Source organism: Trichoderma aggressivum (genome assembly GCF_033847375.1).
Source record: "Trichoderma aggressivum f. europaeum strain CBS 100526 chromosome Unknown scaffold_002, whole genome shotgun sequence".
NCBI lineage: Eukaryota > Fungi > Ascomycota > Sordariomycetes > Hypocreales > Hypocreaceae > Trichoderma > Trichoderma aggressivum.
Window position 1 is genome coordinate 870240 of NW_026946368.1, and position 26727 is coordinate 896966.

Below are 26727 nucleotides of genomic sequence, written 5' to 3' on the forward strand. Positions count from 1 at the left end.
AGGCGAGTCTAAGTAGATCGCAGCAAGGCCAATGCACTCTCGAATGCACGCATGACCTCATCATCTAGATGGTTATGCTATTAGCCTGATGATGGAATCAAGATGGGAGCCTATGAATACTCACAATGCTGCTGCTTCTGAGCCATTCTTTGCTCAGAAATGTTGATGTACCGTTGTCGCGTCTGAAGCCGCTTCACCGCGCGCTTGTCATCATGGGCTGATGCAGCTGAGGACCACGCTTCAAAGTACTGTATATGTATAATGGTTTTGTTTAGTATAAGTCATCAATGTCAAACCGATGAAACAGGGTAGAGTGGCTAACCCTGAAGAGACCTTCGGCCTCTTTGAGGACTTCTCGTTCCTGTCCCTCTGCCTCGGCCAGCGCCTTCTCATATCGCACCTCGAAGTCATCCCAGTCGAATGGCGCCAGAACGGCAGGGGGATTTGGTGTCGCTGTACCGTTGCGCTGTTCGACGGGTTCAGGAGTCTTGGTGCGAGTCCGACGATTCTTCTCGATATCCAACACGGCCGTATCATCCTTGCCGGCCACCTTGGTCCCATAGACGGGCAGACGGTCCTCGCCGTTGGGCGACCTCGGTGAAGGCGAAGCCATGATGGAATATGGCGATGCTTGATGCTTGGGCTGCGGTGGAGCTGAAGTGATGATCCTTGCACCTGGGACAGGACAGCCTCTCTGGCGCGGCTGCGAAGGGGTAGGAAAGGGGGCTTGTGCTCCGGGTTGGCTGTTACTACTGGAAGGGTTGAAGGGAGACTGAATCAAGTGCGGAGCCGGTCCGGAGAGGCGCAGATGGTGTGCTGTTCACTTGAATGGACGCTTGCCAGTCGCGCGTTTTGCGAGGCCGCCGCCTGTTTCGACACAAGCCTGATGCTACACGCGGGTGGCGAGCGCTGCCCCCGATTTGAATCAGATCAAAGCCGTAGCAAACGAACAAAGGATATTGAATCCACTGCAAAAGGACGGGCAGCGATATCGCACGTCTCCCCAAGTGACAAGGCGCCGCTAGTTGCGGGAATCGACGTCAGCCTGGACAATTTACGTAGGTTTGGATGAGCAGAAAAGTCCCGGACGGCCAAAGGCAAATGCCAGCGCTGAGTTGACATGAGGATGTGGAAATTCCAGGCAGCGCCAGCGCTTCCAATCAACAACACCGCGGTGGAGCTGCTGTCCAGTGGCAGTGGGTGAGTTTACAGGCGCCCAAAGGCTCTCAAGGCTCTGATACAGGCGGGTGCCTAGGCGGGCCTGCTGGAAGCTAGTGGAGAGCCCGCCCTAGCGCTCCGGGCTCTAGGCCGACCTCGTTATCGCACCCCGTGATCTCATCGATCTTCGTTCTTTAAAGGACATGGCACATGCAGTCATCTGTCCAAGCATCGCCCAGGACAGGCCGTTCGCATTTCAGACCTTTTCTCCTCCATACAATCCGCTACCCTATATCTATATAGATCCGTTCAAACCCGACGACTTCCTTGTTCACACATCCTGCTCCCTCTCTCACCACTGCTGTCGGCGTCTCTATCGGAACCTCTATCGGAGCCTCTCCCTCTTCAGCCATCCACCACTTGTATGCGGACATCCCACGTCTGCATCCCGCCATCTACCTGGTACTGCAGATAATCAGCGCGCCATCTTCCTCTCCAGCTCTAGCAGGATCCGCCAACTGCCTCCAACATGGAATGCGACATCTGCCACCGCCCGCACGACGCCCAGCGCCGGCCGTTCTTGTGCGCTGTAGATGCTCGAAACAGAATCTACGAAGGCCGCATGAAGAACCTGCAGCTCATGCTTGAGAACGACACGCTCAAGGCGCAGATCAACGAGCTTTTGGCTGACACCCGGCCAAATAAGCACTCCCTGGATGAGGTCATCTCACACAAGCAGGCCGCCGAGCACAAGACTGACCAGATCCTCGCCGCCGCCGAACAGCTTCGCGGTGACATCAGGGCCGCCAGGGACGAGATCCAGGCCCGGAAGGCGGCGCTTGCTCGGCGAAAGTCCGATCTAGCCTCTGTCTCGGCCGGCCTAGCAGAACGGAGGGCCAAGCAGCTCAAAGACGTAGAGAAGTCGATTCACGTGCTCAAATTCCGATGGTCTCAAACTGCCGAGGATACGGCTTCTACTCGTACTTTCTTATGTGCGGAAGCCGTTCGGCTCTACGGTCTAAAACGAGTCGCGAAGAGAGGCATCACGGGGCGCTACGAATATAGTCTCGGCAGGGTTCCCATTGTGGACCTAACTAGTATGGACTGTGAGTCTCCCCCATGTTTCCTTTTATTTCCCTTGTCTTTCACCTACTTCTCTGTTCTTGTCCATCTATATAGAAGAGTAGAAGGAAATAGGAGAGATATATACTCAGAAATGAGAAGACGAGAAAAAATTACAGGAGAGGAAATTGATGAGAAGAAAGGTGAGAAAAATGACAGGAGAAGAAAGAGAGGAGAGAAGATAAATGACGGGAGAAGAAATATGAAGAAAAAATGACAGGAGAAGAAAAAGAAGAGAGGATAAATGACAGGAGAGGAAAGAGAGGATAAATGACAGGAGAAGAAAAAGAAGAGAGAAGATAAATGACAGGACAGAAAAAGAGAAGAAAGGACAGGAGAAGAAAGGACAAGAACAGAAGAAGAAGAAGAAAAAACCCGCCCCTGGAAACATGCTAACTCCTTCGCAGCCCTTTCGCCCGAGGTCATCTCAACCTCTCTCTCCCACGTCGCCCACGTCCTCTTGCTGGTCTCCCATTATCTTTCCATCCGCCTCCCTGCCGAGATCATCCTCCCCCACCGCGACTATCCCCGACCAACCATGTTCACCGTCCAAAACTCATATCGCCATGGCGATGTTTCCTTCCCCGGCAGTCTCATGACCGCTCCCCTCTCTGATACCCCCTTTGCCAACTCCCACGTCCCTCGACCTCGCCCTCTCTTTGTGGATAAACCACTACCGCAGCTCTCCAAAGAAGATCCCGCAAACTATTCCCTGTTCCTTGAAGGCGCCACGTTGCTGGCTTATGATGTAGCCTGGCTTTGCTGTTCGCAAGGCGTGTCCGTTGGTGATAGGACTTCGTTTGAGGATATTTGCAACATGGGCCGGAACTTGTACAGCCTTTTGATGAACAACCAATATTCAGGCGTCAACAATTTTGCTCCGGGAACGAATGACCATATTGGAGGCCAGAACGCCGACGAAAAGCGGACTTGGATCGGCCGTTTTGCTCATGGCACGACCTTTTATTCCCTCAACGACGACGAAGGAACCGAGTTTATCAAGTCCTTCAAGCTCCCCAACCCTTTGAAACTCGCCGATAAGCTAAAGAAGAAGCTTCTCGGAGATGCACCCGCGCCTGATTGGGAGGTCCTTGGCGATGACGAATGGAAGGACGAAGGCTTGGCTGGAAACGGGGCGTTTGATCCAAGGGCGTTGGGAAACAGGAATGGCAGTCTTGCTGATGTGAAAGACTCGCCTCGGACTAGCAACTCGAATGGGTGGATGAAGGTGAAGAGCAGATGATAGACTCTAGACCAGCATGGAATAAATGACTTTTCCCACTCCAATGTCCCTTGCCTGGCTGTGATTCTCCATGTTGGCTTTGCCACCTTTCGATTGTGGTAGCATGCCAATTGCTGAACATTTTATGTTCAACTTTTCTTTTCTTTTCTTCTTCTTTTACCTGTTCCGCCTTTTTAGCAGAAAGGTAGCTGAACATTTTATGTTCAACATCTTTTTTCTTTGTTTTCGTCATCTTGGTGCGGTCATTCTTTGGAGGCTGGGTAACCGAACAATTTATGTTCAATTTATTCTTTTGTTTCGTCATCTTTGTGCTGCTCTGTTTCGGCAGCAAATTGAACATTTTACGTTCAACTTCTTTTTTGCGGTGTGTGTGTTTGTGGTGTTTGTGTGGTGTGTTTGTATTTGTGTAGTTGCGAGTGTGCTCGCTTTATTTGCGACTCTTGGTCGGCGTTGTTTGGCAATTGTGATTTGTATTGATCAATTGCTAGGATGTATCCGAATGAAGTTCTTTTATTTTGTCTTCATGATTCGGCAGCGAGAGAGATGATGAATGTTCTTATCAAGACAGGCCAGAGCCAACCGGTAGAGTGTGTGTTTTGTTTGGTTGGGGTGGTCCTGTTTCTCTCTTTTGTTCAGATGAGCGAGCTTGCTTTGTTTGTGGTTGTCATAGCTCGTCGTCTTTGTTTTATTGTTTTGTCCATGGGGTTTGGTCATAGCCTGCTCCCAATTCGTGAGATTATTCTCTCCCGTTTGGGGCCAGTCCAATGTGAGGTTATCACAGAGGAGGGCAGCCAGACATGTCGTGACCTGCTCCCAATTCGCGAGATTCTTTTCTCTCACGTTTGGGGCCAGTCCAGTGTGAAAATTTTCACAAAGGAGGGCAGCCAGACATTTATTTCCCCAGGCAAAATTGTTTTTCGGATGATGACTCGTTCGAAAGGTTGTAGGAGTGCCAGCAGCTTGCTCCCAATTCGTGAGATTCTTTTCCCTCACGTTTGGGGCCAGTCCTTTCGGAGGGCGGGCCGTGGCGTTTGCTCCAGATTGTTTGTAATTCTTGAAGTGTGTAAAATTCCTTGATCGATGAAATCATCCGAGAGGCAGCCATGACTCGTTACCAATTCGAGGGATTCTTTTATCCTCCCGTTTGGTGCCAATCCTTGCGGAGGGCAGTCACAGCTGATTTGTCCAAGTCACAAGGCAGAAAAGTTTGGCTACCTTGGATTGGTTTCCAGCATAGTGTTTGGTTCAGCTGGTAGTGGCGGACATCAGACCAGTATGAAGTGAATCTGTTCCACTCGATGGAAACTCAGTAAACTTTGGTTGAAAAGTTGAATCATGTTTTGATTTGTGTCCATTGAGGATCAGTTCTGGTATGAGGTCGATGTCCGCCACCGTGTGAAGGAATAATCCAAGAGATTAGAAGACGCTCATGATTTAGAAGAGTGTGGCATCTCTAATCTCTGGCATTCCAAGTGTTCTTTTGTTGCCGAGATGTGAAAGAGAGTGGTTTTATCTCTGGCAACTCCCCGTTTTTGTGTGTCGTGTCGTGATATTTGATTCGACACACAGCTGAGAATCATCGCGCAGATGAAAGTGATTGAAGTCAGATGACTGCGTGATATTCAATGATTCTCAGTGTTTGGGAGGGTCAGATGTGAAATAGACGTTCGTTGTTGATATAACTTCTGACCCTCCCAAGTTCCCCATTGATAATGTGTGTGTTTGGAGGAGGATCAGACCATGAAAGTAATTGGTGGTAGTTGGTGGTTCTGATCTCTCCTCGTTTCCCCATTGGTTTGTATCGAAAGATACAATATTGTTCCATTCGCACGGTTTTCCTCGATAAAGTTGTGTAAAAGTTTGTCAGGGGGTAGAAAGGTAATTGGATCGTGATACCCTCTGACAAAAGTGTGCGAATGTTTCCCCAATTTTGTGTGTCAAGGGCGAGAAAGTGGTATGTGGTTTGGCCCTCGACACACGAGACAGGAATCTTGCATGGCTTGTGGTAATGTAAGTGAAGCCTGATAGTGATAAATGTTTGTGTTTATCCCCTGTCACTATCATGCGAAGATTCCATATCTCATTCTCGAAAGCAAGATTTTCGTCGGATCACAACTGCGAGCCTTGCGGGTTTGCAGTCGCCATTTGGTCTGGTTGGTCTGGTCTGGTCTGGTTTGAAGAGGTTGTGGTTTGTTTGTTTGTGTGGGTTGGAGAAGAACTCCTATCGAAGAGGCATCCCATGTGGGATGTCACATGAAGTGTTTCGTTCGAAGTTGTGGATTGTTTGCCGAAACACTTCGGAAGTGGTCGTTTGTTTGTAGAATTACTCCACATGAAGTGGTATTGTGGTTGTGGAAAGAGTCTTTATGAAGAGTCGCCACAATAACCCATGTGTGAGTAATGTGTGTGTGGAATGCTCCACGTAAAGGAGCAGTCCTGTTTGTATGTGTGGAAGTGCCGTGTAAAAGAGCAATTCCCGTTTGTATGCGTGGGAGTGCTCCATGTAAGAGAGCAGTCCTGCTTGTGTGTGGAAAAGTGCTCCATGTAAAGGAGCAGTTCGTGTGAAGTAGCTGCTTTGACCAAAGCAGCTGTTTGTGTAATTGTGTGTGTGACCAAATCGTGACCAAACCATACCATACCCAACCCAATGATCCTCCTAAATCTTGCCCTCAAGAGTGTGTCCCTGTCATCAACGCCGTGTGAAATAAAGTGTTGCGGATTGACAGGGACGTGAATGCGCGCAGGAAAGCAAAGCGTCAGCTGGAGTTGAATTGACGGTGTAAGATGTAAGATGTATCAGAAAGTAGCTAATGCTAGCTTCTGCTTTGCCTTCCCGATCGCGCTGCTGACTGAAGTCGAAAGCACATCGTAGAGTGAAAATTGTCGACGTGCCTCGACATCATTACAAAGCGAAATGCGAGCGAATAGTTCGGATTGTCTTCGCTCGCGATTCAAGCTATTGTAATGATCCCCGAGTTTTTGTCCCAGATGTCGAATGGTGTAAACTGATGTCGACATCTTCGGACGCCTGGGAAAGACTGCGGCAATAGACGATCAGAAATAATGAACATCATCTGTGCCAACTGTATGTGAATGCGTCTTTCCCAAGAAATGTCGAGCCCCTTTCCGTTCGGTTTGACTGAGCAATGACAAAGGCGAGCAAAGTCACGAATGCTGCATAGAAAGATGTCATGTTGCTTGTCAAGAAGAAGGAAAAGTCCGAACAGAAACAAGTGTTCTCGGAAGAAGGGGCTCTGGTTCCATATCATCAATATGGACGAAGCGTTTCCAACAAAACCCACAAGCAAAGAAAGTGGTATATGAGAATGTGTGTTGTTGTTGTTGAGTCGCTTGTCCAAAAAATAGCAATTATAGCTCTCCGTGATGGTCGTAAAGGAAAAAGTGTCAAAACATATCCTCACAATATGTGTAGATTGACAGAGGGCAAGTGAAGCAAATTGGTCGGCGAAAAGTGAAAGAAGAGTATTCGCGTCCAAGTCTCTGACAGAAGACATTTTGCTCGGTGCCCAAAAAAAAACCATCTGAATCCCTCAAGAGAGCTAAGCTCAGCTGCTTTTTCCCAGTTGTTTTTCAATTGATTGTCTCGTGTGTGTGTCAAAAAAGAAGATAGTTCGACACGGTTGCGCTCAGCTCCAAAAGTAAGAAAAGGAGTGATCGACCTGCGCAGACAAGATTCTCAAAACTTTGAAGCGAAATAAGTCGGAGTCCAAAGCGGAAAACAAGGAAAGAAAAAAGAAGAAAGAAAAAGCAGTCGTCGAGCTCGAAATTGCTGATCATCGTAGTATCATCGAATATTAAAAGTTAAATATTAAAAATTAAGTCGGAAAGAATGAGCACCACGCTCATCTTTCGTCTGCGTTGCCTTCACGCATAAAACCTCGCCGAGCCTCACTGTCTCGAATCGCCTTCATAACGGCAGGCGAACCGAGCATCACCCTCGCCGCTCCTTCGTCAACGGCATCCGCTCCACCATCAGCGTCACTTCCAGCGCGAGACAAGGCATGGAAGGACTGCGGAGATCGGAGATTACTCTCTCTCTCCGCGGCGTCTGGTGAGCGAATGAGAGCCGAAGACTTCTGCGGTCGCTTGGGGTGAAAAATGGAAGCAGGTTGGCGCCTCCTCATGACGTTGCGCAGATCCCTTGCCAGGCTTTCTTCCTTTTGCTTCCTGATAGCCTCTGGGTCGGGAGTATTGGCTTGCTGCGGCAACGGGGTCATGGGGGCGGGAGTCGCGGGCTGGAAAAGATTTCCGCCAGGGAGAATAAGCCCTCCCATCCTGATGGGCGCGACCTCAACCTGAACCACTCGGTTTGGCTCGGGGGTTGTCAAAATTGCCGGTACATTGTCTGGAACCGGGGTCTCAGTCGTCGGTAGTTGCTCTTCAGCAACTTCTCCAGGGGCCAGGGTGGTGTCGTCCTCGGGGGACTCGGAACTACCCGCCTGGTGGTGATCCTCTGGAGCTGGCTCTTGCGCCTCCGTAACTGAGTCTGTTCCAGACCCAAAATCTCTTGAGGCTGGATCCTCTGCCGAAAGGTCGTCAGCGGCGCTTTCGGTCGTAGGATTGCCTTCGATTGTCCGGGAATTGTCGAACAGCTGGTTCAACGAAAGGTTGGTGGCAGCACCAGATTCAGACGCGTTCACCATGTCAGGGGGAAATGCCCATAAGGGCACGTCGCCCGAGTCAAGCGAAGTCGATCTCGATCGCGAGGAAAATGACAATCGGTCTGGTGACATGCCGAGCAGAGCGGCCATTAAATCCCTTTCTTCAAAGGCGGCCATCATGTCATCCTCGAGGGAAGGCCCAGGCGAGGCTACCACGAGTAGCTCACCTCCTTCCGAGCCTCTTGGAGACGTGCTGCGTGTCGTCGAACCGTCAGACACAGCGCTCTGCTCATTCCAATCTTCGTCATCGTCTCCCATGTACGGCAATTGCGGGGGCAATGCCTCATGCTGGAGAGTATCCGGAACAGCATCCGGAACAATGTCGTCGACGGGGGGGATTGGCTCTTCAGGCTCCGCCATCTCGATGACGGGGGGAGTTGGCCTGTTGAGCTCCGTCGTGTTGTCGGTGGGGGGAATTAACTGCTCAGGCTCTGCCATGTCAACGACGATGACAGGGGGAATTAGCCCTTGGAGTTCCACCATTGCGACATCTTCCTGGGATAGTTGCTGCTCGGTGATGATGACGTTGCCGACATCCAAAGTAAGAGTCAACTGAGCCAAAGCTGCAGTTATAAACTCTACCTCGGGGTCGGACTCGCTGCCGTTCAGGTCTACGGAGGCCATGTCTTCATCTATGCTAGAATCCCGAAGGATGCCTAGATCGAAGAACTCGGAAACTGGCTCCTCCATGGTGACCGAGTCGTTGTCAGAATCGAAAGCTGGAGTCGGGATCCAATCCGCGTCTCGCATTTCTTCGTCTTCGTCCAACGGGTTGGCGGCGGGAACTGCTGCTGGGGGGGCGTCCACATCGAGGGTATCCAGCCACACCTCGAACTCCTCAAAAGAAGCTTCGGTAGTGAATGCTAGATCCGGTTGAGTGGTAACGCCGGCTAGGAGATCGTCCATCTGGCGATCTAGGAGGTCGGGGTCCATGTTGGCATACTCGTTTTCCTCCAGGAGTGTCTGGTAGTCAGCGACTGATGAGAGGTCAGGCTGAAAGTCAATCCCGTCCTACTGGGCCTCGACAACAGCTTGAGCACTCTCGACAACAGGCGACAATGACGTGTATCCGCGGGTATCGTAGTGGTAACCAGGTTCCTGACCAGCAGGAGACCATGGGGCCACAACTTCCAATGGCAGGATAGGCTCCGGTGGGTTGGAGTAGCAGGTAGATGTAATAAAGGGGCCAGGTACAAATAGTCCCTCAAGGGGATCCGCGTCAGCCATCTCAACGTCGAACTCCTCCTCATGCGAGGTCTGGTCCTCCGTTGAACCTTCACCCGCCGACTCGAAAGAGACTTTGGGTTCCTCGGTTTGGACTGCGTCGATATTCAGCAGGCCGTCACGTTCTTCCTCATAAGAGGTTGGCAGTTCCTGAGCCGCTTCGGGTACCGTGGCGCTGGGTAAATCGGATAGGGGGGTGTCTCGGAATAGCGGGCTTTCACCGTCGTCCACAGATGTGGCGGGTTCCTGGGCGTTGCTATGTATATACACGTACAGCGGGCTTTCACCATCATCCACAGATGTGTCCGGTTCCTGGGCCAAGCTTTCACCGTTCTCCACAGATGTGAACGCAGGTTCCTGGGCTTTGCTGTCTTCTCCGTCTTCTTCATCTCCGACCAGACTTTCTTCAGTCTCTATCAATCCGCTGGCAGTCGTGACGTCTTCGGTGACATGATCCGACTCGGGAACAATGGGCCAAGCAGAAACCTGAACCACCGGGGTGGGAGTCTCTCTTGACTGAGGCACTGGTTCGCTGTCGAATGTTGTTGGCTTCGGATCGTTCAGCTGCTCAGCGGCGATTCTCTCTGCTTCTTTTCTTGCCATGATTTCTGCACGGCGCTCCTTAACATACTGCTTCACTCGGGCCCGAGATTGCATCTGCTCTTCGAACGAGGTCTTTGTCTCAAAGCGGCGCGGTCGCTTATCCCGAAAGATAGCTCTATATCCAGCTTCGGATAGGCCGTTGTCAGGGCGAGTTAATCTCAGGACGAATGACGGGTATCCAGCGTCGGCAAGGAGCCGGACCATGGCGCGATCGCCGGGTGATCCTGGCTGCATGGGCGAGTAGCATTTGATGACATAGTCCAGGTCGAGTTCGAACTCCATGGCGTCATGGATTCGGCGGACTATGGCATTGGCGGCAAGACGAAGAACTTCCAACAGGCCGACCCAGATTGTCAAGACAATGAAAGGGAAGGCCATCAGGAACCACGCGTGAAATGCAAAGTCAATCGCGAGATCGACTTCGCGACGTAGGTCAGCGATCGCGGCGGTCCAGGGCTTCCAAAGCCATAGCAGTGAAAGCCAGGACATGGCGGCGACAACAAAGTTTTTGTCCGGGGCAAATGCTACAACAAGGTAGAGGTATGAGAGAACCGATGGCCACAAAGCGGTGACCAGCTTCGTAACCAAGCACACGGTAAAAAGGAAAGCCCAGATGGGCAGGAAGATAAGGGGGTCCGCAAGGGAGGGAACCTTGGGAGGCGGAACGAGGGTGAAGATGGTAGAAAAGTCCATCTTGTCTGTCAGAATTGTGAGGTTTGTTCGTTCGTTTGTGTGCGCGTTGGTGATACTTTGATGTGATGATGGTAACTTGAAGAAGGAAGAGAAGAAGAGGAAAAGAAGAGCTGGGGGCGGGGGGTTTTATTATTTTTTTTTTTTCAGGGCAGCTGTGGGCACATGATTTCACTTTTTTCTGACCAATTGAGCGCGTTGCAGTGAATTATTTGTTGATTTTGCGAGGCGGACTGGTCGCCAGCTGGCGAGTCGATGGGGCAGAAACTCAGCATGGCCTCACTTTTTCCTCACTACAGCTGCCCGTAGGTGAGCCCAAACGCGGTGACTGACGCGAGAACGTCAGACGAAAACCAATTGATGGCCAGGCAACGTCACCGCGTTCGCGCTCTTTCGCGTTGCTGAAAAATCGAGTGGCGGCGAGATGGCATAAACCACCTTCGAGGCTTTGGTGTTTTGGACATTAGATGTTCGTTCAGGTCAACTCACTCACACCCAACACAGCCATGAAAAATAGGGCAATTCAAGAAAATCCAATGACCCACCTGTAATCCCCTAAACTCGCAAGTATATCAGCCTTTCGTCCTATAATTCACAACATGTAATAATTTTGCAGTGTCGTCCAATTGTGTCGTCAAATCTGCGTGTCATGTCGTTGAATCAAGCTCGCACCTGTGTAACCCCCACTCTCCTAATCAGCTCCTGTCGTCAAGATACCAGATCCGGCTATTGGCCCTGCACTAACTGACTTTGTACATCTCAGACAAACAGGGGTCTCAGTGAGGGGCAGCGCTTTCCGCTATGGTAATCTCTCTGTCCAATGCAGCTTCTCCTGACAATGTGAGCCCAAATTAAAATAAAATAAAAATAAATCCCAGACGTCGGCGCTGGCACTGACTGACTGACGGCATCTCGCTGCCCTCTTATACTCGCTGCCGACTTCTCGCGGCTTCAGTCACCTTCAGCCCGGCCGCCATTCACCAGCACCGCCCATCATGGAAGACTCAACCGTTGACGCGGCTGCCCGCCCGCTTCGCATCGCCGCCGTCGTGTCCTTCGTCCCGTCCTTCGCTCTCTGCATCGCCCACGGCGTCTTGTCGCATAATCCCGTTCCGGCTGTTGGCCTGGTGCCTCAAGCCGTGTCTGTCGCCACCTCGATTGCGCTCCTTCGCACCGCAGGCCACAGGCAGGAGGCTGATGTCGAGTCCATCGAATCTGAAGGCCGCAGCGGCATTTCTATCCGCGCCGTCCTCACTCATCCCATCGTTGTTTTCATTCACGACGTCGTACTTGCTGCTGCTCTCATGATCGTTCTCGTCTTCACATGGACCCATCACGGCCGTTCGGCTTCACTAAGTATGCTTGCTGCTTATGCTACGCTGCCTATTCTGACAAGCTTGTATGTCCCCCCACCACTCCAAGATGCTTGAGTTTCTATTCTAGCATAGCCGTATCTGGCTGGTTCTTTGCGTGATGGAATTTAACCTGTGCCGAATAGCTTCTGCCATGTCTTTGCAGCGGCCCACGCCGTCTATCAAGGGTTCGCTATTCACGGCCTCTTACAGTGGGTTGCCTGGCAAATTCTTCCTCCAAATTGTCCAAACTGCGAGCACCACCTGCGGCCTTCCTCACTGCCCGAGATCCCTTGGTTCCAGAGCGTTAAGAGTTTGAACTTGGGTCTAAGATTTCCGTGGCGTCGTAGTGATGCACCCTTGCTCGCCCCCTTGCTGGCAGAAGACGATCCTGAGCGCTACCGCGACGACCCTGAAGACGACGTGACTCCGCTGCAGCCAGAGGCAGTTGAGGTGCGATCAAAGAGGAACCGTAAGAACAACGCCACTCCCGCACCATCCAACGAAGCCTTAGGCCCCGTCCTAACGACAGGCGACGTGTTCGACAACAGTAACTAACCTGGATCAAGGACAACTCTTTTAAACGCCGCAACGCAGCAGGATCTACCATGAAGACTGCGGCCAGTATTCCCGGGGTCACCGTCATGCCATGGCATTTGCGTCTGTGTTTGCATTTTACTTCACGGCTTTCATTTCTTATGAATGGGAATCCTTTGGGGGCGCAATTCGTTTGAGGGAGTTATTATCATTTTTACAGATACCTTAGTTAGATTAGCCACCGTCATTTCCTCTTAGACCATGGTCTTGCTTGCTAGAAATTATATGATATCCGTTCTTTTGGGCCGACTTTATTATACCTCAGTCTCAATCCCAGCCTCCTTGTTTCTGTGATCAAGCATGCTAGTAACACTATCTTCCACCTTGTCCACCTGGTGCTTCACCCATTTCGCGGTTCGAGGCACCTACGCCAGGGGTTAGCTACTCATTTCCACTGAAGCTGGCATATTCTGGTGAATTTGTCTTACCTTCCATTGCATGAGGCCTCGATGCTGTCTGTGTAAGGCTTTATCTCTCCGTTTGTAATCCCGTACTTGGTCTATGGGGCCCTGCTTATGGTCCGCGCTACCATCTGGTATGTATTCATCTTCATCAGAGCTATCGCTGTCGCTTGAGATTTCCTCGTCCACAATTCCTGCAGCTCTTTCCATGTCGTCGTCTCTGAGATTATCTCTTGCAGCATCGATTACTTCAACAACATCTCGTATTTGATCGCTGCTATTGGCCCATTCGGAATGCGCAGCGCCCTAAAAGACCGTGTTAGAGATTTCTTCTTCTATTACAGGGTAGTCTGAAATCAAAGTGTCAACTTACCATGCCCGGCCAGAATGTCGCCTTGAGACTGAGCGTCCCAATTCTTTCTCCGCATTGATCCAGGCAGCACGATGTCGCCCTCTTGAAATCGCCTTTCCAGATGGCTAGATCGAGTATCAAATTTTCCCCATCTGGAATATCCTTCAGCCAGCACACACTAAAAGCAGACACTTTGTCTCCCAGCACTTTCTTATCTTTGAAGGCAATGGATAAGCAGCCGCTGTATCGTTTCTGAACAGCCAGACTGAGAGGCCGATCCTTACTCGTCGCCCACGTCGCCTCTCCGGATCCGCGAGAATACATTTTGCCGCTGCTGATGTCAGTCTTCAGCTTCAGCTTCGCGTATCTCAGATCCTCGGGGCAATCTGAGCTCGTTGCGACAGGTTGCACATTCACTGTGCCATACTGCCACCCGACGAGGTTGCGCGGCGCTTGAAGTTGGACGCTGCGCCATACCATGGACAGTCTGATCTTCCCATAGCCAATGCCTCCGGAGATGGGCCAAAAGCCATTTCTCTGAGAGCGTTCCTTGAACACTTCGCTCAGAGGCAGATGGACAATGCCCAATAATGGGTCGTCCTCGTGCAACCTGGCATCCCTCACGGAGACATAGACTTCGCAGGACCTCCAGTCTCGAATGAAGCGCTCGCAAATTGCGTTGAAAAAGGGCTTTGTGTTTTGCGGCTTGGTTCGCGTTTTGTAGGTTTTCTTATGGTTAACAATTACGGTGCAGTAGGCGCTGGGCAGACCCTCGCCAGTCTCTTCGTCGCTGGCATTGCCATCCTTGTCCTTCAAGCTTTTGTTTAGCTGCGGAACTTCGAGTCCGGTGATGTTGTGAATCTGCAGGCTGAAGATGCCACTTGGATATCCGTCGGGCGGCGGCGCCGATATGATCATCGCATCTTGTTCCGACTTCATTTCCTGCATCTTCTGCTGTTCTAGCTCGCTATCATCGCGATCGGATGACGAATGTTTGAGCATGGCTTCTCGAAGTTTCCGCTCGCAGCTGTTGCTGACCTTTTCTTTAAGCTGCTCCATTGATCTAACTTCTGGGTCGTGAGTCTGTTGCTCGAATTGGCATTTCTGGAGTCTTGCTTTTGAAAAGTACCCAACACTCCACTCGAGTTTCCCCGGCATGTCGTGGCCAGATTTCAGTGCTCTAAATCCATCTGTGCGTTGCCACATGCGCCCATTCGACTCCTCGTTTTGCATCAGCTCTTTGAGGTCAACCTCAATTCTCCCGAGGTCGTCATCCGCCGTAAACCGATCAGAGTCCCACAGCTGAAGGCGGAGCCTTTCGTTGATGTTTAGCTCTTCAGGGGTGACCAGCACAAAACAAGTCTCATCCCAATATGGTTCCATTTCAGACGTTAAAATGCGCGTGCTCCAGAGAACCTTGCCAAATTTTGCCCATCCAACAGACACATATGGATCTGAACTGGAGTCTTTGATCAGTGGTATGCCTGAATCTCCTATCTTGAAATCGTAACCACGCTTGATATTGACCATAAGAACACCTTTGGCGTATGTGTCCTTTTTGAAGTCATCGCCGGCGAGCATATCTTTGAGATCCAGCGTCAGACTCTTTGGAGCGACATATTGCGCCATGGCTGCGTCAACTGCCGACTGCACGAAATTGCTTATAAAGGGCACATCCATAAGATTCAAGGCATGCTTGCTCAGGGGCACACAGCTTAAATCCACTTTTGGTTGGCCAAGCAGTGTCAACGTACAGAGATCGAAAAACGGGGGATCAGGCGTCAGCTGTAGGCGCAGCCTCATGGTGCCGACCGCTCCATGCAGATCAACCCAGACGGGTATCTTCAAGTTTCCGGGCAGATAAAAGGCCAAGTAGAGGTGCATGTTTTTGCTTCGCTCCTTGAATGACTTGCTGGTGGATCGAGTCCTGTATGCAAAAGCAACCTCCAGGTTGATAAAGTCACCTTCCTCAGCTGCCATGCCCCGAGAAACGGACTTATCGCTTTTACTATCAGGCTCTTCCTCTTCGCCCAGCTCCGAATTGCTGCGACTGTCCTTGTCTTTGTGTGAGATAATCTTCCCATCTTCCGTTACGGCTTGTGCAGCAGCTCCAGTGGGCAGCCATCGAACACCGAGGATGCGCAGCGATTCGCTGCCTTGGCCAATATCTTCCACGCTGACCATGCGTACCATTTTGGGCAAAGAAGCTTGCATGACATCTTCAAGGGTGTCTGCCAGACTGGTAAAGAGGTCGGGGTTGATGAGCGGCCAGACTGAGCTCAGCAAGGAATTGAGCCACAAGGTAGTCTCCCTTTCGTATTTCTTGGCCTCGCGTTTCATCTGCCGGCGCTGCGAGCGCCAGACCTCGTCTTGGATTGCGCTATCGACCTTTTTGGCCGTCCAATCCCTCACGCCGAAGATAAAGACAGAGAATATTCCTGCGCTGACGGTAACCAGAGCAAGCCATGGCAATAACCGCTGAGCAACAGCTGTCCATCCTCCATCCCGATGCACATTTGTAAAAATTGCTTCGCGAGTAACAAAGGTAGTAACCAAGATGCCGCATGCACCGGCTAAAGAAATCACAAAGCCACGGCTGCTTGCCGCAACGACTTCCTTGCGTAAGAAGTCGAGGTCAGGTGGCGGGAACTGATTCATCAAGGCATGATGTTTCTCTTGTGAACCGTCTTGTTCCTTGCGTAGTTCGGCCTCGGACTTGTTCTTCTCATCGATACCACTCAAGGTTCTTTTTGACTGTTCAAATGGGACCTCGTTTTCGTCCAGTTCTTTGAGGGCGCCGTCAGTGAAGTCGTGAATCTTCACGGGGAGGTGAGTGACGGGATCCGTGACCTCGCGTTCCGCCCTTTCTTTCTGGGAATCCTTGTTCTTTTTTCGTGGATTGATTGCGGCAGGATCAACTTGCGATGTGTCCTGGATAGCTGCCTCGTTTTCAGACTGAAAATCTTCTGCTTCGTCATCGGAACTCCCAGCTTCTCTTTCTTTGGCCCGAGAAGGACGTTGATCCGGGCTCTCCACGTCGTTCTTTAGTGCATCTTGCTGTCTCGCCTCCCTTTCCTCTCTGTATTTCGATATGGTAGGGATTGGGTGTCGTTCGCTATACGGAGCTTCGTAGCGGCGGGTATTTTCCACATCTTCTTTGCCAGACATTATGAGGCTCTACACATTGCAGCTGGCGGGAGGTTTTCTTTGTGCAAACTACACGCGTATACATGAAATGGAGTTTTAATGATTAATTTTTTGAACTCGAATTTTCTTTATAACTGCCTAACATGCCATTGAGTTACTGCTCAAATCGGCGATTGACTGTGGATGACGGCATGGCGAGCAAAGATGGACATGGCTGGGCATTTATCACCACTACGTCATTCCGCCGCCAAAGACTGACCACTCCCCACATTGTCGCACAGCGCAGACCAGGAACTGCTCAATGCAATTACGTTGGTGCTGCTGCTCAGTGGCCAATGCCGAGACAACTAAAAGAGCCAGCAAACTACGATTGGCTTTCCATTGACGTCGAGTTTACAAGGGAACGTCATTTCATTCATGCGACACCTGGAGGTCAAACTGCCGCCCGCAATGGAGATGTAGATGCTGTCAGGATCTTCCGAGCAGAGTAGCGGCGAATACGAAGCCAGTGCTATTGACCAGAAAGACCCAAAAATAAAATGAAAAAGTATGGACCGCTTGAACTGGACCCGATTCCCACTCAAATATTTTGCACGTTCCATCGGTTACGTCTGGTCTGGCCGCTCTGCTGAGTATCCTTGTCGTCTCAAACGAAGGACCTTTTGAGCCGAAGCCGCCCTGATGATCCTCGAGTCGACAGGCATGGCGCTATGAACTAAGGTAACAGCATTGTGGACCGGCTGTGCATCGAGGGTGACCAAGTCGTGTCCAGCGGCTGGTCTACTAGGCGACGAGCATCTCGGGGTGTGTTTTGCGTTGTGCCGCACGAAGTTTTGACGCTCCCTCCTCGTCCCTCTCTTACGCGCTATAGGTCTAATCTGTACATTGTACTTGGTGTACTTCGTATTCGGTTTGTCATCGTGAGCAGGGCGGCGAGAGTAGCATTGGGCGATCGATATGTCTGGGAAGCAAGTCAGAGTGGCCAAAAGTCGTAAAACAGGATAACGGAACGAATTCAAGCATGCGAAAGGAAGCGTTTTATAGCCAAACTGCTGGATCCCGCCACGTGTGTGTCTTGGGGAGCTTTGCAAAAAAAATCGTACGATTCTTTCATCATCGCGTGAATGTTTCCCGCCAAAATCTCGATACTACGTCTGCCAATGCAAACAACCGCCTCGCCAATGCCGGTTCATTTGCAGGGACCAACGTGAAGGCCTCACGCCCGGGATGGGAGGGGCCGCAGGAGCTGCGCTAAAATCAAGGGACGAGCCCAAACCTCCGTGCGCAAAAGGTGCAGGGCGTCCATCTATCACGAGCGCTAACGTTTTAAGTTGCTACTCGTTTCAGTTGAGAGTAGGTAGCTAATCTTTGTAAACACCGCCTTGCTCACTCTTTCAGGAGGTAAACAGCAGGGAGAGAGACACGACCAGAACTCGGCTAGAAGCCATGGATCGGTTGTGTGTTTGAACAAGATGTATAATCTTAAATGGAAGAGTTAAATCTCCAGGCCTACCTTTCAGGCGAATATGGGGAAAGGAGGGAATGGGTACTATCAGGAGTAGCCTAACCTGGGACACACCAGATTGCCGGTAGCGATGGATGCTTTCCATAGGTACTAAATTGCATCTTGATTCAAAGCTTGATGATGACAATCAAGGCAGAGAGCACGGGCAGACTAACCCATCCGAGCACTTGCTGGTAGGCGTCGCGACCAATCATCATCGACTTAATAAATCGACAACGCAGACAAAGGGAGTCCAAGATTTGAACTCGAGCGTCAGCTAAATCAAGCTTACTCCAGATAACTGGTCTTGGCGACAACGCAATCGACGGACGGAGATGCTCTTCCGTTACAAGCATCGCAAAATGGTTCGATTCGACTGCTCAAGTCATCCGTTCAGCAAGTGATATCACCAGATGTGCTGTTTTAGGTCGCCCAGAAGAGCAAATTCAACGATATCAACAGTCATCAAAGGCGTCCACACCAGACAGGGGTCCGCGTGCCCTAGCAGTCCATCACCGCGCAGCTAGTTCAGGGGACACAAATCTAGCCTCTTGTTGGCCAGCCGTCTGGTGTTTTAAGCGCCCAGCCTCAGGGCCGTTGCCTCATCAGGACTGGCATCGCGCCTTGCTACTCCCTGACTAACTCGGCCAGACCAGTCAGAGCGCATCGCGAGAATGCAAGTGCACGCGAGGCCGGCGGCTTTGGATGTGATGGAATTCAATGTTCCTATTTATGGTGCCAAAAGAGCAGAATCTGAGCAGCACAAAGCAGCGGAGAAGCGGGGGAGCGGGCATTGGGGCCCTGCAGGTGACTTGATCGAATCATCGAATCCCAGGCGCTGGAAACTGAAGAGTGCCCGCCTGTATCACCTACTACTAAACTTCAAAGGTTACTGTACTTGTACCACGTCCTACCTAATCCAAAATCTTCCACTTCCTGCTTCTGCTTCTGCTGCATCTGCAAACCTCCATCTCTGCACCTGCACCTGCGCTTGCATTTGCACAGACACTCCTGTTGAAACATTACAGCTTCGGAGCACCGTCAAAGTGCAGACAAGCTTCTTCAAGCTTGCTTGACCAGACTCTCAAACGCACACGCCCCTCGGCCACTCCCTTCAAGGCCCCTGAGCCAGCGCCCGAAACGCCGCTACAGCTGCCCCTCGGCCCTGCTCTCACACTCGCCGTCGCACAATCCGCTCCACGAGAGTCTCACTTCCTGCGCCGTGATCTTCGCTGGGTTTACGGTTTACAGTCAACCAGGCCCTAAACTGCAATCGCAGCTCTCACAAGTGCTCGTTGCAGAGGGAATACTCCTAGCCTGGCGTCTGCTGCAGCGGCCGATGCTACCGGCCCGCGAGCCCTCACCGTGTCATTTGGCGGATCGCTTCGCAGCTGCAGGGGTATCGAGTTTCATGCGACAAGGAACCTCGACATCCGAAGTCAAAGGAAGACGCCGGAGCCACCATTTCGGATCCATCCCCGACTTCTCCAGCCTGTCCGTGTTTCACGCCGATTAGGTCGACCAGGAGCCCTCTTTATCTCTCGGCGACTCCCATATTCTTGGCTTCTTCTTTTCCCTTCTTCCCTCAGCTGTCGTTAGGCGGGCCAAAAGAGCAGCCATCTTTTTCTTTCCCTTCTACGGACGTCCCCTTGGGCCTTTCCTTGCTATCCACTGCTGGCTCAGGTCACTCTTTACACTCTTTATTCAACCTTCGTTTTCCAGCGTCTCCGATTTTTGACTAGTAATTTTTTGTATTCTGCCTTGGACGACTTATTTGGGGCGGATCCAAAGTCGACTTGGGAATCGGTGTCTTATTGTGGAAAGTCGAAGGGTATCATCGTTGTTTAGAGTCGGGGAACCGCTTGCATTGGGTAATCCCAAGGGCATCCTATCATAATATTTCAGCATTGTCGCGGGTCGACATTTTAATTTCAAAGGGCTTCAACTGTTAAGAGGAGGAAAACTCGAAACCAATCATCCAAGATGGCTGGCCAACTCACATATGGCGAGCTGATCCGCAAGCAGTTCACCATTCAAAAGTTCTTCTATCACATTCTCTTCTGGGGATTTCATTTCGGCATTTTCGCATATGGATGGTGAGCCTCAACACTGAAATGACGTCTGATCATCCTTGAAGCAGCTAACATGATTCCAGGTATAAACAAGCCGCCGACATAAGGCTGGCAGGTCTTAACACGCTCAAGTTCTCTGTGTGGATTTCTCGAGGTGCTGGTCTGGTGCTCAGCGTCGACTGCATGCTCATCCTGCTCCCCGTCTGCCGAACCATTATGCGATGGATCCGACCCAAGATCCGCTTCCTCCCCCTTGATGAGAACCTGTGGATGCATCGCCAGATTGCCTACTCTCTGCTACTCTTCAGCATCTTGCACACGTCAGCCCACTACGTCAACTTTTACAATGTCGAGAAGAGGCAGATCCGTCCCGTTACCGCTCTGCAGATCCACTACGCTCAGCCTGGTGGTATTACCGGTCACGTCATGCTCCTTTGCATGCTGCTCATGTATACCACCGCCCATGCTCGTATCCGTCAGCAATCTTTCGAGACTTTCTGGTACACACACCACCTGTTCATCCCCTTCTTCCTGGCTCTCTACACCCACACTGTCGGCTGCTTCGTTCGTGATACCGCCAATGGATTCTCTCCATTTGAAGGTGAGCAATTTTGGTCGCACTGCATTGGTTATCTTGGATGGCGATGGGAGCTCTTCACTGGTGGCTTCTACCTGATTGAGCGCCTGTATCGCGAGGTTCGTGCCCGTCGTGAGACCAAGATTACTCGTGTTATCCGTCACCCGTATGACGTCGTCGAGATTCAGTTCAACAAGCCTTCTTTCAAGTACAAGGCCGGCCAGTGGTTGTTCCTTCAGGTGCCATCCATTTCAAAGTACCAGTGGCACCCCTTCACCATCACCTCGTGCCCGTTCGATCCCTATGTCTCCGTCCACGTTCGCCAGGTCGGTGACTTCACCAGCCAGCTGGGAGACGCCCTTGGTGCCGGTGCCGCTCAAGCCAAGTTCTACGACGGTGTCGACCCCATGGGTATGTACGAGGTCGCTTTGCAAAACGGCCAGCAGATGCCTGCTCTGCGTATTGACGGCCCCTATGGAGCTCCCGCTGAGGACGTCTTTGAGAACGAAATTGCTGTCCTTATCGGAACTGGTATTGGCGTTACTCCTTGGGCTTCTATTCTGAAGAACATCTGGCATCTCCGAAACTCCCCCAACCCTCCCACTCGTCTTCGTCGTGTTGAGTTCATCTGGGTCTGCAAGGATACCGGCTCTTTTGAATGGTTCCAGACACTGTTGTCCTCTCTCGAGGAACAGTCCAACGAAGCTGCTCGCGTCCCTGGAAGCTCTGGTGTTGAATTCCTCAAGATCCACACCTACCTCACCCAGAGACTTGACATGGACACCGCTCAGAACATCGTGTTGAACAGTGTCGGTGCCGAGATGGATCCCCTCACTGAGCTCAAGTCACGGACTCAGTTTGGCCGACCCAACTTTGCTCGTCTGTTCAGAACTATGCGCGATGGTATTCTCGACAGGACCTATCTCGGCGGTCTCGAGGGTAGCATGAAGACGACGGTCGGTGTTTACTTTTGCGGTCCTTCTGTTGCAGGTATGTACCAATGTTTCCAGCATATTGCCCATTGTGTCTATTCTAAGCTAACATGCCATCTCTCCAGCTCGCGATATCAAGACTGCCTGCAAGGCTGCCACGGCTCGCGAAGTCGAGTTCCGCTTCTGGAAAGAGCACTTTTAATCTACAAAGCCTAAAATTTCCCCAATATCTGTATACCAGACAATACCAATTTCTTTTTTCTTTCCTCCGTTTCATATATTACAAATGATTGACATCAAATATGATGGTATGTGTGGATCTCGTAGGAGTTTTGAGTCTATGGAAGCGCCGTGGCAATTTTCAGTCCAGCAGTAGTTGGAGAGGAGCAGCATCATGGGTGGCTAAAAGCCAGTTGAAGATTTATTGAAATAAAGACGTGTGTTCTCATGACAAGTGTTTTTAAAAGGCCTCAAGGTCGGCTTTATGCCTTTGACATTCTATTTTTATGCCAACAATGATTTGCGTTCATTTGTGCACGACCCCTTTGATCGACACGCTTTGAACAGGCCCCAGTCGGATGAAAGAGGCGTGCATACTTCGCCGTGAATTGAACGCATCGCTGAACGATTGAACGCGTCGACCAGTGAAAGACGCTTGTCTCTGAGAAGCCGCCGACAGACCCTAGATGGCGGCATAAGAAGATGCAGGACGTCTGACCGCTAGTCTGCACGTCGCCGAATATCACAATCCTGCGAATGTATAAGAGCAGAGGTCTTGCATCTACTCGTTTTATCCCCCATTTTTCAATTGTCTTAAAATCCGAATTCAAGCTGCGCTTAATTCGCATTCACAATGCCGACCAGACACAGCAGCAGACTATCCGCAAGGATCCCTCGCCATCTCAAAACCCTCCAGCCAAGCCAGCGCAAACTCCCCTTCTCCGAGCTTCAAGGAGACATACCCGATGAAGGCCATCAAGAAGCGTTCGAACTGCTTTATTCCGAAATCAACAAATTCCTCAAAGATGGAATCTGCAAAAAGGCGGCCAATTCGAAGAAGTCGCTCTGGAAGCTGAAGCATCCCAAAGAATTTCTGAGTTTCGCCCGCATGGTTGCTCGGCCTAGCGCTGATGGGGAGTGGGAGAAGTTGCTCAGGTCTCGGCCGTATCGATGTGCCCTTTTGTCGGGTGTGATGATGATGATGCTGGAGAAGCACGTCTTTTCTGATCTCTTGTTTGGCGCCGGGCCGGAGCATGCGGAACTGCTAAGGATGGAGGATAGCTCTATGATCAACGTTGAAGGTATGAGTCTGCTTGAGGTGTCCATTTAGACGTGACTTTGGCTAACGTAGATGTGCAATCTGCAGGATTCCGACGTACAGCCCTTCGGGCAGACACCAATCGCGTGTATCTTGAAGCAACAGGCGGCGTTCCGCCTTTATTCTGGAAACGCGTAGACAAAATCACCGCCCAAATCGTAACAATGCTATCCCCTCTCTCTGGCGCCCTCGGAGAAGACGCGCCATCGCCAGCATCGTATCAGGCTTTGCACGACATCGTTGCGCTTGCAGGGTGGCTCAACCTCGCGATCCGGCTATCTCCCAAGATTACCGTTTTCGAATGGGTCCAGCCCGGCGAGACATATCGACACAGCCACCTCTGCGTTGGTGAAGAAAAGACAGCTTCGTCGGCAAGTTATGGCAAAACTCGGGATACTCGAAGCCGCACACGCGTCATGATCTCAACCGCGCCGAAAATCTCGAGACACGCGCACGCGGCCAAGGGGTATTTCACCGGCACAGCGACATACGAGGTCATGCAGCCGCATGTAGTCACGTATGTCGGAGGCTACACCGACTGGGACGACAAACTTGAAGTTCCGCTGCAAAATCATGTTAGCAGCAGGTTCCCTCTATCCTCGATGGGACTCCTATCTCTGGTAATGAACGCCGTGCGGCTTGTAGCACTGCTTTCTCTCATCAGCGTTTTGGGGCTGGTAGTGTTTGGCGCCTGGACCAGTCTTCCTGGCGGTGAGCTGATGCTGTTGCCGATCCGACTGTCGTTTCGAAGTTTGAAGTGGTGGTTCAATATGATTCTTCGACATAGCGAGGTGAACACTCAGTTGAAAGTTGTGAATACTGGTTGGTCATGGACGTAGCGTCCTTTATTTCCAAACATGTTTTAAATGGGCGAATAATAAAAGTTGGATAAGGACGAAGAGGATGTTATAGACTGGATATATCATTTGAATAGGTACCCTGTTGAGAGTGAGAGGGTGGGCAATATTGTCAATTAGGAGTTTAGGAGTTCAGAAGTTTGTATACCTGTAAAAATTAGCGACAGGAGTTTGAAACCCCGATTTGGACAATTTTGTCACTACCTTGTATGTATTTAGGTCCAATAGGTATGAAGAGATTGCGTCAGGCTGAACATGTCGGATTAATAGGTATGCATGTGCTCATCGGGCACTCATCGGGCACCGGCTCCAGAAATGCATGTCCTGTCCAGCCTTGCGGCTCTATTTGACTGAAATTACATTTAAGATTGTCCTTCAACACTCAACACAGAATATCTCATAATTCTAGAAGTGGCCTCAGCCTGTCTAAACAAGATGCCGCTCTTCAAGAAGCTAAAAGCTTCCGCGAAAGGTATATTGAAGAGAGACACTTCGCTCCGTACACGGGCTTCAACAAATGTTCTTGCAAAAATTCCACTCGCCACGATGATGGCTGCTAAAATACCTCTTATTCTTACAATGCCGCCTGTTCGACGGCCTCGCAATGGTGTGAAATACCGACTCCTCGTCTGTCAATCATGATCCGCTCCGCTAATTCTTATTAGGCAGCGATAATAACATGGACTTTTTTGATAATGACACGGAACTTTCCGATAGTGACATGGACGTTCACGATAGTATGGACCCTGGAGATAACGACATGGATCTTTACGACAATGACAAGGACTTTTGGGCTCTAGCCTACACGCTTGCTACAGAGCGCGATGGAGAGCTGATGGGGGATTATGAGAGGCATATTGCTTCGTTAAATGACGTTTTTGTTGCCTCCCAGAGCTTTTCAGAGCCACCAAACGTCGAAATTTACGTGAGGATGCTTCTAGAAATTCGGCAAAGCAAAAAAATACGTATTTCGATCATGGAGCATGATATTACGATGCGAGAACAGATTGAGAAGTTGGCAAAGTTCTTACTCTGGTCCGATCCAATTGTTAAATCGGCAGTGAGCGCCCAGCCATATGCTGCTTTAGCTTGGTCTGGAGTTTCATTACTTCTTCCGGTAAATATATACCTTTCCATCGTACATGCCCTCATGATGCCCCCTACTTAGAGTTTTTAGCTTCTGACAAGTGGCACGAAATACAACGATGGCATGTTGAAAGGCTTCAGCTCGATCAACGATATGCAAATCTTTTGGAAGTCTTGCGAAGAGACCTTCTTCAGGCCACCAGACATGAACATGAAGTTTTATCAAGACCTCAAAGGCCCGTTGATCAAGCTATACTCTTCCATCATTGAATACCAGGCTCGAGTTATATGCCATCTTTCGAAACCGCAGGTTTCTCGTGCTTGGCAGAGCATGGCAGGATCCGATGCCTGGGCCGACGCTATAACGACTATCAAGGAATTGCATAATAGATGCCTACGCCTGGTTGACAGAGTGCACAAGGATATCATCCAGGACAAAATGGATAAACAGCTGCAAGAAATCCAACAAATACGATTCCTTCACGAAGAGATTCTTCAAGACTCAAGAGAGAATAGACAAGACAAGAGGGAGAGGAAGCTTCTAAGTGATTTTTCAAGGATATGAGGAGACTACGAGAGATACAAAAACATAAACCCTGAGAGAGTTCCAGGGACTTGCGACTGGTTCTTAGCAGATGAAAGATTCCATAATTGGCGAGATGGCAAGTCCGGAGATCTTCTCTGGGTTTCTGCAGGCCCCGGAAGCGGAAAATCAGTCTTGTCAAAATCCCTAATTGATGAAGGTCATTTAGTTCCAGGCACTGCACCTACGGTTACAGTCTCATCCTCAACCATTACTGTGTCGGGAAGCGTTATCTGCTATTTCTTTTTTAAAGACAAAAAAAAGAATAGCGCTCATGCCCTATGCGCAATACTACATCAACTCTTCCGCCATCAGCCTCGGCTTATCGAACATTCTCTTTCAAGTCACAGGACGTATAGTCATGATCTTGTGCAAAGAACGGATGAACTATGGCGAATCTTTCGGAAATGTGTAGATTCGTCATCAGTCCCAATTGTCTGCCTGCTTGATGCCTCAGACGAATGCGAAGAAGAAGGAAGGATTAGCTTGACCAAGAAGCTATGCGACTTATATCTCAATACCAACTCATCCGCTCCGTCAAAGTTAAAGTTTCTCATTACTAGTCGACCCTATAATACCTTGAAAAGTCATTTGATGGGTTGATGGAATGTCCCGCCTATGTCCACTTCGATGGCGATGCCAAATCCGGGCAGATTGGACAAGAGATAAACCTTTTCATCGATGTAAAGGTGGACTATATAGCACGCAGCTTTTCTACCGATGACCGCAACACGATCTCGGAGCGTCTTAAAAACATGGAGAACCGAACATATCTCTGGCTACACTTGACTTTGGAGATTATTGAAACAAATACAAGTTCTTATGGCAGAAGACTGGATATAGAAGAGCTCCTGTCTGAGCTACCTTCTACAGTATCCGGTGCATATGAGAAGATTCTATCCAGAATTCAGGATGATAGAAAAGCCGAGGCCCTTCTCCAGCTTACTCTGGCTGCTGAGCGCCCGTTGACTCTCACCGAGGCTAACTATGCCCTTACACTCGCATTGGGAGATGGGGTTTCGTCACATAAATTACTACAGAAAAGTATCTGGCCGCAGGATAGATACAAGACAACTCCAGGAAACTTATGCGGCCTCTTCATCAGCACTCATGATTCTAAATTATCATTCATTCATCAAACAGCTAGAGAATTTCTCCTTCATTCTGACCGATCAGACACATGGAAGGGACGGTTGAATATATCAAAGGCACATAGCCTCATGTCTG

At 50.4% G+C, this 26727-nt stretch overlaps 8 protein-coding genes across 8 annotated transcripts; 5 read left to right on the plus strand and 3 right to left on the minus strand.

The window, feature by feature from the left end:
• Positions 1–8: 8 nt before the first annotated feature.
• On the minus strand, positions 9–613 carry Triagg1_1062 (uncharacterized protein; the record flags this gene model as incomplete). The annotated part of the gene is made up of 3 exons (XM_062904294.1): positions 9–64; positions 125–248; positions 323–613. 3 exons carry the CDS (start codon positions 611–613, stop codon positions 9–11), a joined length of 471 nt encoding a protein of 156 aa, XP_062760286.1.
• Positions 614–1687: 1074 nt separating this feature from the next.
• Positions 1688–3523, plus strand: Triagg1_1063 (uncharacterized protein; the record flags this gene model as incomplete). Its single annotated transcript, XM_062904305.1, has 2 exons — positions 1688–2264; positions 2688–3523. The coding sequence occupies 2 exons, from the start codon at positions 1688–1690 to the stop codon at positions 3521–3523; spliced, it is 1413 nt and encodes a 470-aa protein (XP_062760287.1).
• Positions 3524–7386: 3863 nt separating this feature from the next.
• Positions 7387–10725, minus strand: Triagg1_1064 (uncharacterized protein; the record flags this gene model as incomplete). The annotated part of the gene is made up of 2 exons (XM_062904316.1): positions 7387–9182; positions 9246–10725. The coding sequence occupies 2 exons, from the start codon at positions 10723–10725 to the stop codon at positions 7387–7389; spliced, it is 3276 nt and encodes a 1091-aa protein (XP_062760288.1).
• Positions 10726–11717: 992 nt separating this feature from the next.
• Triagg1_1065 (uncharacterized protein) lies at positions 11718–12632 on the plus strand (the record flags this gene model as incomplete). Its single annotated transcript, XM_062904327.1, has 2 exons — positions 11718–12121; positions 12221–12632. The coding sequence occupies 2 exons, from the start codon at positions 11718–11720 to the stop codon at positions 12630–12632; spliced, it is 816 nt and encodes a 271-aa protein (XP_062760289.1).
• Positions 12633–12925: 293 nt separating this feature from the next.
• Positions 12926–16592, minus strand: Triagg1_1066 (uncharacterized protein; the record flags this gene model as incomplete). Its single annotated transcript, XM_062904338.1, has 3 exons — positions 12926–13036; positions 13100–13378; positions 13446–16592. The coding sequence occupies 3 exons, from the start codon at positions 16590–16592 to the stop codon at positions 12926–12928; spliced, it is 3537 nt and encodes a 1178-aa protein (XP_062760290.1).
• Positions 16593–20058: 3466 nt separating this feature from the next.
• On the plus strand, positions 20059–21858 carry Triagg1_1067 (uncharacterized protein; the record flags this gene model as incomplete). The annotated part of the gene is made up of 3 exons (XM_062904350.1): positions 20059–20171; positions 20231–21714; positions 21782–21858. The coding sequence occupies 3 exons, from the start codon at positions 20059–20061 to the stop codon at positions 21856–21858; spliced, it is 1674 nt and encodes a 557-aa protein (XP_062760291.1).
• A 651-nt stretch (positions 21859–22509) lies between these two features.
• On the plus strand, positions 22510–23813 carry Triagg1_1068 (uncharacterized protein; the record flags this gene model as incomplete). The annotated part of the gene is made up of 2 exons (XM_062904361.1): positions 22510–22957; positions 23008–23813. The coding sequence occupies 2 exons, from the start codon at positions 22510–22512 to the stop codon at positions 23811–23813; spliced, it is 1254 nt and encodes a 417-aa protein (XP_062760292.1).
• A 564-nt stretch (positions 23814–24377) lies between these two features.
• On the plus strand, positions 24378–25482 carry Triagg1_1069 (uncharacterized protein; the record flags this gene model as incomplete). The annotated part of the gene is made up of 3 exons (XM_062904372.1): positions 24378–24438; positions 24497–24948; positions 25009–25482. 3 exons carry the CDS (start codon positions 24378–24380, stop codon positions 25480–25482), a joined length of 987 nt encoding a protein of 328 aa, XP_062760293.1.
• Between the last annotated feature and the right edge of the window lie 1245 nt (positions 25483–26727).